Source organism: Meriones unguiculatus, chromosome 8 (assembly GCF_030254825.1).
Source record: "Meriones unguiculatus strain TT.TT164.6M chromosome 8, Bangor_MerUng_6.1, whole genome shotgun sequence".
In the NCBI taxonomy this organism is placed as follows: domain Eukaryota; kingdom Metazoa; phylum Chordata; class Mammalia; order Rodentia; family Muridae; genus Meriones; species Meriones unguiculatus.
Window position 1 is genome coordinate 72,362,164 of NC_083356.1, and position 15,486 is coordinate 72,377,649.

Below are 15,486 nucleotides of genomic sequence, written 5' to 3' on the forward strand. Positions count from 1 at the left end.
AGGATGCACTTCTGAACAGCCTGGTCCAAGTCATCATCAGACCAGAATTTCATCTGTAACACCTATAAACACACCCTGAAGACTGCCCCTCCCCCTTTACAGACTTTATTGGGCTGAGTCATTGAAGGAGCTATTTAATGACAAGGGATGGTAACAGATGAGCAAGATTCTTAGTCACCCCAAAACCTTTCAGAGCCTCTGAACCACACAGGCTGAGAGTCTGGACCCTTGCCCACAGCTAGGCTGAAGACACGTCAAAGCTCTCTGGTTTACAAGGGAACTAGTATTCTGGAGTGTTTAATCAGTCAGGGTTAAAGTTAGTTACACGGGCTTTAAATCCTTGGATTCTGGGAGATCTTCTGCAGCCATCACTCCTGGCTCCTCAGTTCTTTCTGAGTCTTGAAAAGGTACTGAAAACTTTAAATGTCCTGAGGGAGCAGTCATACTCAACTGTGGTGAATGACCACTCCTGAATGGTCTAGAAGCCCAGTGCCCCATGTATTCTGCCAAGGTCCACAAGTAGGATTTGTGCCAGTTCACAAATCCAGCCTTTTCTTTCAGTGAGCAGTGTTGAAATGAACATTTATTAAATTCTATTCCAAGATAAGTGTGGTAGTTTATGCCTGTAGTGCCAGCATTCAGGGCTAAAGTAGATTGACTGCAGCAAGATCCAGGGCAAAGTGCCTACAGAGGAACACCCTGTTTCAAAAAAAAAAAAAAAAAAAAACAGGACTGGCAAGGTGAAGGTGGCGCAGGGAAGGTGCTTGTCCCTGTGCCTGAAGGCCAAGCCAAATGACCTGAATTTGATCCCCGAAGCCTGCTTGGTGAAAGAACATAACTCCCAAAAGTTGTCCTCTGACCACACAGGACTTTGGAACATTCATCCATACACACATAAATAAGAAAACAAATGTGAAATAGTAATAGTAAGTTAAACAGATACATTTTTACTTGGGCCTCATCTCCTGCTCCGGATTCTCGAATGGTCATATGAATGGGTATATTCTCTCTGGGTTCCCTGGTCCAGGGAATTGCAGAGAAGGATGACTCCAGGAGCAGATCCGCACATTGCCTGACCAGGGCAAGCAACTTCAGCAGCTAGAACAAACGAGGCTACCAGGACTACAACTCCCAGCATGCCACGCGGCTCGACCTACCACTCCCAGCGGGCCGGGCGGCAGAGGCAGTGGCGCGCGCAGGGCTGGCGGGGCTGGGCGGTGTCGGGCGCGCTGGGGCTGAGTTGCGCTGAGCTGCACGGGCTCCGAAGCTCGCCCTCTACGGGGACGGCGCGGGAGGCGGTGCTGCCGGCCGGCACAGCCGGTGCGGCTGCGGGAGGCGGGCGGGGGTGGAGCGCGCCGGCTGTACAGACCCTACAAGAGCGAGGAGTGGGCCAGGCGCACCGAGGCTCGGCTGTGTGCGCCCCGGGGCGGCCGATGCCCCCAGCGCTCCGCACTCCGCTGCCGCAACCGGGCCGCATCCTGTCGGGGCGCCGCGCCGCGCAGCCGCAGCCGGGTGAGCCAAGTCGGGGACGGCGGCTTACTGAGCGGGAGGGAACGTGCCAGGCCGAGCAGAGGGAGACGGCGGCGCCCGCTCGGGCTGAGGGGCGCGCCCTCCCTCTCCCAGCCAGTGTTCTGTCCCGGCTGTCTAGAGGCAGGTCGGTCTGCGGCACCCCTCCTGTCGTGTCTCCTCTCTCAACAATCTTGGACCGGCTCCTAGCCTCTTTTGTGAGTGGCTCTGGCAAGTCAGGGCTAAGAATCTTGGCGATCCTGCATTAGTGTTTAATGTTTTTAATGGTTTGTTTTTTTTGTTTTTTTTTTTCTCCAGAAAGCAGTCTCATAAGGGATTCCCCGTGGCCCAGGCCAGGGTCCTCCGCCTAGCTTGGAGATATTCAGGCTATTTAATATCTTTTGACCTTCGGCTCTTCCCAAGAAAAGGAAAACCCCAAGAAATGCAGCCCATTAGCTGTCCTCCTGACTAAATCCATAAAGAAGCAGGAATAGAGCCTGAGCCATAATCTCTGCCTTGTGCTTCAACACAGCCTTTCCCCTTCTCGTCAGCCCTAGTCCCCAAAGATTCATCTGAGTGACTTGCTGAGTGTGTGGGTATAGGTGAGTGTGGTGCTTCTAGTTCTTTTTCCTGTCCGACAGTCATCTCCTTCCACCCTACCCCTGGGCTGTCACCTCTCTGCCCCTCCTGCCTCTAACCCATTTGCTGCCTCGCCCTCTATGGACCAGAGAAGGCACAACGCTGCCTCTGTGAGCAGAGACTGTGCAGGGCCCCAGAAAGCTACCCTTTTGGGTGTTGTCATCTCCAAAACCTACTGAGTCCCTAGGAGAGTTGTCAAGCCAGAGACACTTATATTAGTACCCATCTTGCAGCCATCTTGGTTAGGGTATTTGAATATAGGTGAGTGAACTGCATACTTGGGTTGGAAAGAGTCTTAAGAACAAGTCTTACTAACCCAAAGCATAGAGCAGGGTGTTGAGGGCCTGAACTAGGAAAGGGGATAGCCCAAGGTCACTTAGCAAGGTGACCTGAGATAGAATGAGAAGTTAGATCTATCTTTCTGTCTGTCTGTCTATCTATCTACCTTGCTTTATACCTCAGGTTCCTTCCAGTTTGGCATGGAACCAATGCCTTGAACCTTATTCTAAGCCACCTCTTTTGAGGTGACTAAGCAATCCCATATGTTGACCCTTTGGGATCATACTGAATCTGGTCACCAAGTGGAGGGTCCTAAAGAAATAGTTATTTGAGTCCCTAACCGCCTTGCACCTGCAGGTCACAATGCTGCTAGGGGCATCTCTGGTGGGGGCGCTGGTGTTCTCCAAGCTGGTGCTGAAGCTGCCCTGGACCCAGGTGGGATTCTCCCTGTTGCTCCTGTACTTGGGGTCTGGCGGCTGGCGCTTCATCCGGGTCTTCATCAAGACTATCAGGCGAGATGTCTTGTGAGTACCATATCTAGCCCTTCTTGGGGTCTCAACTGTTCTGGCCTAAGACATCAGGGTCACAAAGGAACATCTTCTTTTCCATGCCCTTCCCCTGGCAGTCAAACCTAGAACTTTGATCTCCAAGGTCAAAGTCTCTCAAGGAATCTCCTAAACCAGAGATTCCTTAACCTGGGGCAGGTTTTGGAAGCTGGGGCACACACATCAGAGCAGGTTTGTTGAAGAGATGTCCATGAGGGGTTCTGAGCACACTAGATTATGACAAGGTGAAGAAAACCCCAATGGAAAAGGACTTTTCCTCAGGTTGGCATAGCCTGAGAGAGCCCAGGGTACACTGGGTGCTAGCACAAGCCCTAAGTTAGATGTCTGGGAGAAACTGCCTGCACCATTGCTGCAGAGACCCTGGCAGTCTTGCTCACTCCTGGGTTCCAGTACCCAGAACAGGGAACCTCTCTCCTAAAATAGGTACCTTGGTGTTTGTCAGTCTGGGCTGACTATAAAGGGAGCTATCAAGTGGCCCCACAGGAGCCATGGGGCGAAGAGAGAGGACCTCAGACAAGAAACTTAGGCCAGGAATCCAGGAAGTCTCCTAGAGGGAAGCAGCTGTGCTTGAAAGGTGCTGTGCAGGTGGCAGGGGGAGGCACAGCCACAGGACCTAGCACCGACAAAGACACTGAAGCTGGCAGTTGGTGAGGTGGGGCGTGAAAGTGTTTCCACAAGCACTGGCCATCTTCCCTGTCCCCAGCATGGAGAAGGCCTAAGGGACAAAGTGTTAAATATGACAGAGAAAAACTCATCCCTGATTTCCTGTGGCAGTGAGGACCAAGGAGACGTGGAGTCAGGAATGTAGACTATGGCTTGGGCCTGAGAGGGCTTCTGGCAGAACAGCAGACTTAGAAGAGAACAAGGGCTGGGTATGGTGGCTCATGCCTTTAATCCCAGCACTTGGGAGGCAGAGGCAGCTCTGTCTTTGTAAGTTTGAGGCCAGCCTGCTCTCATAGTGAGTTTCAGGACAGCCAGAGCTACATAATAGAGAGATACTGTCTCAAAAAACAAGGAAATAAAAGAAGAGTGGAACTCTGGAGTTCAGCCCTAGAGAGACCTGGCTTTGGCTTGTTATAGCTCAGTCACATTCAACCTCTGAAGCCCTGGGCAAGCTGAAGCACTATGAAAGCCTTGGTTTCTTTTTCTTCCTCTTGCATCAAGGAAAGTAATCACAGGATCTCTTACTGCTGCTCTTTGACCTCAGTGAGGGGTTATAGACAGTGCCAAGCACACAGGAGGGGCTGACAATTGAGACTATTAGAAAGCTGGTTCCTAAGCCAGTGGTGGTTGTGCAGGCCTTTAATCCCTGTACTTGGGAGGCAGAAGCAGGTGATCTCTGTGAGTTCAAGGCCAGACTCATCTCCAGAGCGTGTCCAGGACAACACAAAAAAACAAAACAAACAAAAAAAAACCCTGTCTCGAAAAAAAAGAAAAGGCTGGTTCCTGAAACTCAGGCTGTTTGGACAGGTGTCAGGAGCACAGCCTGCCTAGCTTAGCCCTTATGGCCTCTTTGCTCCCGCACAGCGGCGGCATGGTGCTCCTGAAGGTGAAGACAAAGGTCCGACGGTACCTTCGGGAGCGGAAGACAGTGCCTTTGTTGTTTGCCTCAATGGTACAGCGTCACCCTGACAAGACAGCCCTGATTTTCGAGGGCACGGACACTCACTGGACCTTCCGCCAGCTGGATGACTACTCCAGTAGTGTGGCCAACCTTCTGCAGGCCCGGGGCCTGGCCTCAGGCGATGTAGTTGCCCTGTTCATGGAGAACCGGAATGAGTTCGTGGGGCTGTGGCTGGGCATGGCCAAGCTGGGTGTGGAGGCGGCTCTCATCAACACTAACCTTAGACGTGATGCCCTGCGCCACTGTCTTGACACCTCAAAGGCGAGAGCCCTCATCTTTGGCAGCGAGATGGCCTCAGGTGAGCTCTAAGTGGGAGACCCTTGGGACCTTGCACAGATGATAACTCCATTCCAGCCCTGTGGGAGGCTGTGGGAGTCTCTGAGCTGCAGAACATCTGGACCCTGCCAGAGATGCTGGTGAGCCTTTATGAATAACAGATCCCTTAAGCCTCAGTTTCCCTACCTGCAGTACCACAAATGTCAAGACGGTTCCTTCTCTGAAGCACTGGCAAAGTGGCCATTGCTGGCTGGTTCTCTGGTAAATTAGGCCTCATTTGCTTCACCTGTACAAGGGGAGCAAGAATCTAATCCCTCCCCTCCTCTTGGCTGGGTTTTATTTTTTGCTGAGTCAGGGACTGAAAGTGCTGATCATGGTGCTTTGCAAAGTTCTGATCTTCACTGAGGCTGAGGAGAGAGTGATCGTTGTCTTTGGATAATGAGACAGGTTCAGAAGGAAGTGCTCCAAACTTCACCCAGAGTCACACAAATACAAACACAGCCTCCCTGTTACTTCTTCACGTACTGCTCTGGTCATGGGGTAATAGGAAAGGTATCAAGTTGTTCCAAGTGGAGGAGGAAGAATAGAGCATGGAAAGAAGAGTGGATGAGTCAGAGGGAAGCCAGAAAGACTGAGGACCTCCCTCTTTGCTAGCATTTGCCAGGTCCTGGACTCCATTCCTAACACTGGAGAAAGAATTTACAGCTGAAGAAAGTAGAACCAACAGGCTAGGATTCTCTCATGTCCAGGGTGAATAGAGTCTGTGCGGCTCCAAGGACCTGAGAAAAGGTTTCCTGGGAATGGGGGCCTCTGCACTTCTTTTGTCTTCTAATTGCTCCCCAACAGAAAGCCTGGTGTGAAGTGCATCTCTTCCATCCTTACCATCACTTTCCCCATCTATAAAATGGGCTGATGGTAGCTGGCATGATGGTGTATACCACTAACCCCAGCATTGGGAAGATGAAGCAGAGAGTTGGATTACATAGCAGTGTCAGGCCAGAAACATAGCTGCATTGTCTTTTTTTAAATCAGGGTTGGAGGGCAGGGAGGTGGGGAGTTGATCTGAAAACAGGAGCCTGTGGGTAAGGCATCCTGTAGTTAAGAAGACTTGATAAGAAATGCATCTCCTGGCAATAGTGAATGCGTTTCTCCCATTTCCCTGTACCATCCAGTCTTCCCTGATAGTCAGTCATGCATGACAAAGGTCTTGGGAACAGGCTTCCTAGCCTGCTTGCTGACCTGCAGTTTCTCCTCTTCAGCTGTCTCTGAGATTCATGCCAGCCTGGACCCCTCACTCAGCCTCTTCTGCTCTGGTCCCTGGGAGCCCAGCACAGTGCCTGCCAACACAGAGCATCTGGACCCTCTGCTAGAAGATGCTCCGAAGCACCTGCCCAGTCGCCCTGACAAGGGCTTTACAGGTGGGCCTCTCACCACTCTGGAAGGTTCTGAAATGTTCTGAAAGACCGCCCTGCCCCCAGGGTCAGAAGGCCTGAGTTCTTCTACAAACTTGCCATGGGTCTGGATTAGGCACCTCCCATTTTCCATCTGGAAAAGGTGAAATTGTTGGATTTGTGGAGCAGCCTGAGGTAATGCCCAATGTGTAGGACTCTTTTCATCCTTTGAATGCCTGGCTTTGAGTCTCAGCCAGGAGTTGAGGTGGAGAGGAAGAGGGTGAATACCAGACACTCAGCATATCCTTCAGCATGTTGAGTGTAGGGTCTGCCAGGTCCCAGCCTTTGTCCCCTCCTCCAGGAAGCCTTCCTGGAATCTTCCTCTGTACTGGTACCTGCAGGCCTTCAGCTGCTGCTCTTTTTCCCCTTCGCTGAAGTCCCACAGCCTACTTTATTGCATGGTAGCTCAGAGCTTGGGCTGCTGAACTCCATCTGAGTTCTGCTCTGGCTCTTACTCTTTCCTATGTGATCAAGGCCACTGACCTGCCCTCCGAGCTTCATTTCTGCTGCAGTAAAGGGAATAGCAGCAATCTAGTTCATGGCTTTATTTTAAAGGTCAACCCTAGGCTAGGGTGTTGGCAGGAAGGCCATTGCCCATGTTGAGCCTCTCCTCTCCCTTATTTCTTAAGTGCTTCCAGAAGCTGTTTGAGGAGGGGGACAATGGCTGGTTCACCCTTGTGCCCCCAGATGGCTCAGGGCTGGCGCACGGCAGATGCTACACCGCTGAGATGATTGCTCTCAGTATCATCCAGTGGAGTTCTTGACCTCCAGAGGAATACGCACGCACGCACCCACCCCCACGCATGCACCCCTACCTCTGTGATAGGGCTGAGCCTCGTGACAGTGCCTGTTTGGGTGTGGTAAATAGACATCAGTGGTGTAGCGTGGCCATGATACCTGTTCCCTTTTATTATTTTTTCCTGGTTTTTGAGACAAGGAAAACATCGTCCTGGCTGTCCTGAAACTCACTATGGAGACCAGACTGGCCTTGAACTCACAGAGATTCGTGCCTCTGTTGGGATTCTCCCAAGTGCTGGGATTAAAAGCCATCATGCCCAGCCTTTGTTTTTTTTTTATTTTTTGAGAGTGTCTTTGTAGTTCTCACTGTCCTTTAGCTCACCATGTCTCAAACTCAGAGATCCTCCTGCCCCTGCCTCCCAAGCACTAGAATAAAGTTGTACATCACCACGCACCTCCTTGCAGCTAAACCTTGAAGGAGGTATCCCCTCCTCCCAGATGCCCTCCTGGCACTGCTTTTGTCCCTGTAAGCTGAGCCAGCCTGTGCTGCCAGGTCTCCTCATTCCCATGCTCCATGCTAGACTTGCTGTTGAAGTGTCTTATCTTCCTCATCTGAATGTCTCACTCAGCCGGGACCTCAAAGGGGACCAGCTGTGTATCCATCTCACCATCTGCTCCTTCACTCAGCCTTGCTCAGGCGAGGCCTGGGAGGATAGGTGCTGTTGAGGTCATCACTAGGTCTCCCTGAAAAGGGGTAAAATAAGCTGATGGGCAAACCCTTCCATCGCCCACACGGTCCTGCACTGGCCTCTCCGTGACCCGCATTGTATATGTTTCCTTCAGATAAGCTCTTCTATGTCTACACATCGGGCACCACAGGGCTACCCAAAGCTGCCATTGTGGTGCACAGCAGGTAAGGGGCAAGTGCCCGAGGGTGGAGGTGGCCTTTGTGGGATTGGAACGAGGAAGAAGCTTCCTCCTTCCAGTCAGGGTTTCCCTGACCTCTTTGCCCTGAACCCTCCAAGGTATTACCGTATGGCTTCCCTGGTGTACTATGGATTCCGCATGAGGCCTGATGACATCGTCTATGACTGTCTCCCTCTGTACCACTCAGCAGGTAACCCTGGGCCTGCCCCTTAGCTGCCAGCACCCTGAGTCGTTAGGAGCCCCCATTTTCTTGCCCCTTACTGTGGAACATGGGAGCTCAAGTCAGGGTTCAGATTCAGTCAGGGCCATTTACTCTGCTTGTTGTCCACTGATGGTGACATGAGAGTCTGGTGTAAGTCAATGTCCCAGGTGGCTTTGCCTGCTGTGTGTTGAGGTTGGTTTCTGTAGGCGTGTATAGTATTGCTGCATGGTTATAGAGACATAAAGGAAGACAGCTTGAGCATCATTCTGACCTCTAAAATACTTTAAGGTCTGTGTATTTGAAGGGGGCTTGGGGATTTGGGGAACCCACCTGACTATCAGGAAGAGATGACTTTAGTGAGTGTAGAGGAGGAGCAGGAAGCACAAGCATCACACACAGGAAAACCAGCGGTTGGGCTGAGCAGATCCCCTAGAGGAAACAGAGGGCAGGGAAGAGTGCAGTCATGTTTGGTTGAATGGAGCTGTGCAGACTTGGGACAGCCTGAGACGTGTGGGCTTGATCCCACATGTCTGTGCAGACATGGAGGGGAGGAAGAGGTATGGCCAGTCAGTGTAGCAGAACAGAGCAAGAGGAGACAGGTTGGGCGGGGTCCTGTGAAAAGGCAGAACTGGGAGTTGGTTGTGGTAGTGAACCCCTATAATCCAGGACTTGGGAAGTGGAGGCAGGATAATCAGGAGTTCGAGACCAGCCTGGACTACATGAGACCCTGTCTCAAAAGAGGCAAGCCTGAATGAGAGGAGGTTCTGGGCTTGGGTCTCCCCCTCCTTAACTTCCAGACCCCTCTGACTTCAGGAAACATCGTGGGGGTCGGCCAGTGTCTACTCCACGGCATGACCGTGGTGATCCGGAAGAAGTTCTCAGCCTCCCGGTTCTGGGACGATTGTATCAAGTACAACTGCACAGTGAGTGAGAAGGGACAGGCGTGAGCAGCCCCATCCCCTTGTCTCCCTCCTGCCACCCACACACTGGAGCATCTCAACAGCTGAGGCTGCTCAGCATTGTTCAGAGAGGCGGGGAGGACTGTTCAGTCCCTGGCGGGGAGGCCTGGAAGGATGGGGAGGTGATGCGGTGGGCCTTCTAGAGTATGGACGCACACCACACCCACCCCAGATTGTACAGTACATTGGTGAGCTTTGCCGCTACCTCCTGAATCAGCCACCCCGTGAGGCTGAGTCTCGGCACAAGGTGCGCATGGCGCTGGGCAACGGCCTACGGCAGTCCATCTGGACCGACTTCTCCAGCCGTTTCCACATCCCTCAGGTGGCCGAGTTCTACGGGGCCACTGAGTGCAACTGTAGCCTGGGCAACTTTGACAGCCAGGTACGGTCCAGATCGGGGCTAATAAGGCTGGTGTGGGGATGGAGCCCAGTAGGCCCTAGGCTTACAGAGGGGTAAGCGGTATTCCAGTGTGAGAGTGGATGCCGGGGTCCCTCTAGCCCCACTGTCTATGGGAGAGTCCACAGAGCCCTGGCCCAAGTCTCGGCCGTTGCAGGTGGGGGCCTGTGGCTTCAACAGCCGCATCCTGTCCTTTGTGTACCCCATCCGCTTGGTCCGAGTCAATGAGGATACCATGGAACTGATCCGGGGACCCGACGGCGTCTGCATTCCCTGTCAACCAGGTCTGCCCAGGAGGGAATTGGGCATTTGATGGGGGAGGTCCTGGTGTTGGAGGGTAGTCAGCCAGTGTGGATAAACACCAAACCTCTTCTGAGCGGAGGGCTCTGTTTTACTCATTTCTCATTTCCACTGCCATTACTCTACTTTCAATCCCTCACCATGCCATTTGCACACCTTCCTGAGAAGCCCCTGTCTTGGCCACCTGGGACTGATTCTGGCTTGGGCCTTTAGCCTATACTGTACTAAAGTCAGCCTTATACATGGGGCCCTCATGGGGCCCTCATCTTCATACAGGGCTGCTGGCAGTTCCTAACTTGGGTCGACCTGAGGCTTATATGTGGTAAAGAGTGTGAAACTCTCTGAGCAGTGCCAGGATGGGCACAGGGCTCAGTGGTGCCAGCTTGTCCAGCTGTCTAGTAGAGCCTCTGTGCGTTGAGTATTTGTTCTTTCCTGGATCGGTTCACTGGACCCTCACCACTCATGGCCCAGCACTTCAGAACTGCCCAGATAGGCTCCTGCTCTCAGCCACCTCCTGCCTGGGAGACAGTGGCTGAAGTGTTTTTTGAGGTGCTGAAGGTTGAATTCAGGTCTTTATACATGCTAAGCACACTTGCTTCTGTTGACTGATAATAGACCATTTCTGTGAAAGGCTGCATGCATTAAGTCAGCTCAAGATGCAGGGAACTGGGGCTGGAGAGATGGCTCAGAGGTTAAGAGCACTGGTTGCTCTTCCAGAGGTCCTGAGTTCAATTCCCAGTAACAATATGGTGGCTCACAACTATCTCTACTGAGATCTGGTATCCTCCTCTATTTGTAGGCAGAATATTATATATTTAATAAATAAATCTTAAAAAAGAAAAAAAAAAGATGCAGGGTACTTTTGTGGGACAAGACAGGTAGCGGAGGCCACATCTGACTGCCTTTCTCATCCTTAGGCCAGCCAGGCCAGCTGGTGGGTCGCATCATCCAGCAGGATCCCCTGCGCCGTTTTGATGGTTACCTCAACCAGGGTGCCAACAACAAGAAGATTGCTAATGACGTCTTCAAGAAGGGGGACCAAGCCTACCTCACTGGTGAGCCCCCTGATCTTTGCCGTTCCTTTCAGAGGGGAAAGGGAGAGATAAGGAGAGCTTCCACTGCCTCAAGAACACATTCCTGAACTGTCCAAAGCCCAGCTCTATGATAGAACACACCACTGGCTTCAGTGATGGCTATCTAGCTCGATCTGGGTCAGGAGCCAGTCTGGCCCAGTTGTGACTCCCTGTACCTCTTCCTAGGTGATGTGCTGGTGATGGATGAGCTGGGCTACCTGTACTTCCGAGACCGCACAGGGGACACATTCCGCTGGAAAGGGGAGAATGTGTCTACCACAGAAGTGGAGGGCACACTCAGCCGCCTCCTTGATATGGCAGATGTGGCAGTGTATGGTGTTGAGGTACCAGGTACGTATGGGGAGGATGGTGGTTATGTTGGGACACTGCCTGTCACTGACTTTGTACCCTCCTGCTCTCAGGAACTGAGGGCCGAGCAGGAATGGCTGCTGTGGCGGGCCACACCAGCAACTGTGACCTGGAGAGCTTTGCACAGACCTTGAAAAAGGAGCTGCCTCTGTATGCCCGCCCCATCTTCCTGCGCTTCCTGCCTGAGCTGCACAAAACAGGTCTGTTCTGGTTCCAGCACCTGACTTCCAGGGCTGGGGCTTTCTATAGTGTAAGCTCCCTGGCTGATCTTTGACCTTGACACACAGCCTTGTCCCAGGGTGAAGATGCTACCCTCTGGTATGGAAGTGTGCAAACCCAGCCTTCAGAGAAGGTTCAGCATCCTTTAGAATGAGCCCTGTTCCATGGCTGCTGTACTGTGGTTCAGAGACTGTGGTCTGACCAGGCTTTAGACCCAAAGGAGAAAAATTCCAAAGGAATTCCAAAGATAAAGAGTGTGCTGGGTGTGGTAACACACCCCTGTAATCCTTATGCTTTAGAATGGAGGAAGGATGGGCTGTAGAGGTGGCTGCTCTTCTAGAGGTCCTGAGTTCAATTCCCAGCAACCACATGGTAGCTCGTAGCCATCTATAATGAGATCTGGTGCCTTCTTCTGGTCTGAAGGTGTACATGCAGGCAGAACACTGTATACATAATAAATAAATCTAAAAAAAAATAATGGAGGAAGGCTCTATAGTACACAAGACCCTGTCTCCACAAGAACAGAGTAGCAAAAGAGAAAATAGACTTCACATCAAGGCACAACAGACTGGGGACAGGGTTCAGTGATAGAGCTTGTATCACTGAATACATGATTTCTTAGGTTTAATTTCCAGTACCACAGCAAAGTAGTAATAAATAAACAAATAATAAAGCATATAGGCAGATGGTAATACCAAGAAACTGAAAGAAAGAGAGAAGAAACCCCTAAATCTGGATGCATTAAGAGTAGTGAGCCTTGGGTAAGAGAGGAGAGGCCACGAGGGAGCCTGTAGGATTTTACAGACCAGCATGGGAGTTGGATAGCCTAGAAATAGTCAGGAGCTATCAAAATGTTTGAGCGGGTGATAACTGGTAAGATTCCTGTCCCACAGAGATCTCCGGCTTCAGTGGAGAGGGGCAGAGGACTGTGGGTATCCCAGGAGCAGTTGGTATTGTCCCAGAGCAAGCTGTGGGTCTGTGGTCACATGGTAGGACACCAACACCCTTCTATCTATTGGCCTGTTGGTGGCTCTCAGGAGTTCCCTGAGTCAGGAAGTATAGAGACCCCTGTCTAGACCCACCCGTGTTCTCCTCGATGGCAAGCCTTCTCTAGATGATGTTGTCCCTGTCAGGTCGAGGCTAGCCTAGCCCCATGCAGCACATGATACAGCAGACAAGGCCCAGGCTTCAGTGTGACGCAGGGAGGGACAGGGGTGCCAGTCTCACAACTGAACCTGAGCTTCCTGAGGGCTGGACATGTGACTTCTGCCCAGGTTAAGCAGGGAAGCTGCCCAGTGGCCTAGCTGCAGAATGAGCTACATGTAGAGGTCTCTAAAGGTCACAGTTCTGTGAGTTAGTGACTTGGGGTTGGAATTCAACTGTAAGGTGGGTTGCTGCTCTCTTCTGCAGCCCTGTCCAGCTGAATTTTGTGTGCTGGCAGGAATGTTTGGCATCTCCACTGTGGTGGCAGCTAGCACTGTGGAGGGATTGAACATTTCAGATAGTTAGTATGACTTAGAAATGTACATATCAGCAGTGCTAGTCCAGGGGCCTCACCTCGCACATGGTTTCTCTGGTTCTTCCCAAGGCTGGTCTGGGCTCAAGGCACCTCTCTCCCCCACCACCCGACCCCATCCCCCCAAAAGTGCATGGGATGGAACTGGCAATGTCCTTGGAGGCCTAGATTCACTTAGAAATCCCACAGCATTGCTTCAAAGCAAGCTAGAAGGCAAGTCTGGATTGGGGGCGTTTGAGGGAGTGCAGTTTCTGTGGGAGCAATAGCTGACATGTCAGAGGCTAGCAGGTACAGGGAGAGGGGTTCGTACCCAGGTTCAAATCCTAGCTCTGCCACTAAGTAGCTCTGGGCTATGGTCAAAAAATGAGTGACAGACTGAGTGTGGTAACACATAACTTTCCCCCAGCCCCCAGACAGGGTTTTTCTGGGTAGCCTTATCCTGGGCTTGATTTGTAGACTAGACTGGCCTCTAACTCACAGAGTTCCGCCTGCCTCTGCCTCCTGAGTGCTGGGATTACAGGTGTGCAGCACATTGCCCAATTTGGTAATGCATACCTTTAATCCCAGCACTGTAGAGCCAGAGACAGGTGGGTCTCTGAGTTTGGAGGACAGCTAGGACTATCTAGTGAGACCCTGTTTTAAAAAAGGAAAAAGGAAGAAAAACACCACATGCATCTTAGAATATGGTTGAACACCTACCTCAAAATGTTGAGGCCTCTGCCTCCAGTCAGTACTCAAATAAAGGGGACCCAGATTTGGCCTCCACTCTGTTGTCATTCAGCGATGATGTTAAACAGTGCCCCTGTGTCCACCCTCCCCTCCCACCACTGTGCCAAGACTGTTTTGAGAAGCAATTCCCTATGTAATGGACGGAACATTCCTTGTAGACTGTAAAGAGCTGTGCCCCTTCCTCCCACACCTTTTTTTTCCCCTCCCCTAGCTCTCCCTTTCCCAGCACATGCCATCAGATTTCTAGGAGCTCAGACCCTTTCTGAATTCTCTTCCCCACTCTCTAGGGACCTTCAAGTTCCAGAAGACAGAGTTGCGGAAGGAGGGCTTTAACCCAACTGTTGTAAAAGACCCACTGTTCTATCTGGATGCCCGGAAGGGCTGCTATGTTGCACTGGACCAGGAGGCCTATTCCCGCATCCAGGCAGGCGAGGAGAAGCTGTGAAAACCCTACATCCCTCTGAGGGCCAGAGGACACCGGATTCAGATCCCAAGCTTCTGCCCCAGAGGGGTCCTGGGCAATGCCAGACCAAAGCTAGCAGGGCCCGCACCTCCGCCCCTAGGTGCTGATCCCCTCCCTCCCAAACTGCCAAGAGACTCACTGCCGCCTCCCCAACCCTCCCGAGGCTTTCTGTGAAAGTCTCATGTCCAAGTTCTGTGTTTGGGTCTGGGCGAGGCCTCTGGGCCCCAGGCTTACTGACAGGCCCTTTAGGAGGATGTCTTCAGTCCAGCAGGACAGGGAGTGGCAGAGGGGTCACCAAGCTCTCTCCAAAAGGAAGGGAGCTTGCAACTGAGACCAAGGCAAAAGCCTCCAGACTCAGGAAGCCAAGTGGCCAGACTGTAGTAGCCAGCATTCTGTGTCCACAGAGGATCTTGGTTCGGAGCTGCCAAAGAGTCACCTAACCCTGCCTGCACCTCTGGGAAAAGGAGGACAGCATGTGGCCACTGGGCCCCTGTACCAAGGAGTCGGGATTACACTCCTTGTTCCCCCAGATTCTCTGTGTTCTTGTCTTGGGGGAGAGCGGGTGGGAGGGTGTTTGTCTGTCTGTCTCTCAGATGCAGCCTTCCTGCCTGTCTGTGAGTCTGTGTTGCCTTCTCCATCTATCCTAGCCTGACTGTGGGCAGAGCAGGCATGAGGAGAAGGCTCAGGGGCCAATAAACTCTGCCTTGACTCCTCTTAGTCTTGACTCCTTGCCTGCCTTCTTCCCCTCTAGGCCCTTCACTTACTGGGATAAGGCCAGTAGCTGCTGCCTCCCTTTCCCTTTCCAAAGATCTGCTGCCTTCCTGTTACTCCTAAGGAGCAGTTCCTCTCAGATCTGACAAGATGTTAAACTTTCAAACTTGACCTTTACAAGTAGCAAGTGGCTCAGTCTCCTGAATAATGGGGATACTTGGGGGTGGAGTTCTGAAGCTAAGTGACGCTGTTATGCACTAGTGGATACTTGAGAGTCTTTGAGAGAAAGCACTCGCCAGGACAGGACTGACCCTGGGCTCTTTACACTGTTGTTCCCATTGGCTGGGCTTTGCTGCCTCCCCAGAGTTGATGTCCAAGCTCCGTCTTTTTGTCCAGGAGACTGCCCAGCTGAGACTGATAGGCCACTTTAGGATGATGCCTGACTTTACCGGCAATGCTGTTCCAGAGTCCCCCAGCATGGGAGTCCCTGGAAAGTACAGAGGGTCTTGCCACCCAGGGTGGACTGCACTAGGGCCCTGTCT

At 52.1% G+C, this 15,486-nt stretch overlaps 1 protein-coding gene across 3 annotated transcripts; it reads left to right on the top strand.

The window, feature by feature from the left end:
* Window positions 1-1,194: 1,194 nt before the first annotated feature.
* Slc27a4 (solute carrier family 27 member 4) lies at window positions 1,195-14,950 on the top strand. 3 transcript variants are annotated; one of them, XM_021643806.2, is made up of 14 exons: window positions 1,195-1,512; window positions 1,825-2,108; window positions 2,782-2,948; window positions 4,518-4,912; window positions 6,150-6,308; window positions 7,923-7,992; window positions 8,105-8,196; window positions 9,022-9,131; window positions 9,340-9,549; window positions 9,722-9,848; window positions 10,782-10,919; window positions 11,124-11,288; window positions 11,360-11,506; window positions 14,058-14,950. In XM_021643806.2, the coding sequence occupies exons 3-14, from the start codon at window positions 2,788-2,790 to the stop codon at window positions 14,213-14,215; spliced, it is 1,932 nt and encodes a 643-aa protein (XP_021499481.1). In that variant the 5' UTR covers window positions 1,195-1,512; window positions 1,825-2,108; window positions 2,782-2,787; the 3' UTR covers window positions 14,216-14,950. The 3 variants fall into 3 exon arrangements, with proteins under 3 accessions (XP_021499481.1, XP_021499653.1, XP_021499564.1); XM_021643889.2 differs by lacking the exon at window positions 1,195-1,512 and adding an exon at window positions 1,546-1,724; XM_021643978.2 differs by lacking the exon at window positions 1,825-2,108.
* The last annotated feature ends 536 nt before the right edge of the window (window positions 14,951-15,486 follow it).

Excerpts from the sequence above, each read along its gene's own strand:
- Slc27a4 (XM_021643806.2), top strand. The coding sequence starts at position 2,788 with ATGCTGCTAGGGGCATCTCTGGTGGGGGCGCTGGTGTTCTCCAAGCTG. Across the intron at positions 4,913-6,149 it reads TGGCAGCGAGATGGCCTCAG|CTGTCTCTGAGATTCATGCC; the intron begins GTGAGCTCTAAG and ends TCTCCTCTTCAG. Across the intron at positions 8,197-9,021 it reads CCCTCTGTACCACTCAGCAG|GAAACATCGTGGGGGTCGGC; the intron begins GTAACCCTGGGC and ends CTCTGACTTCAG.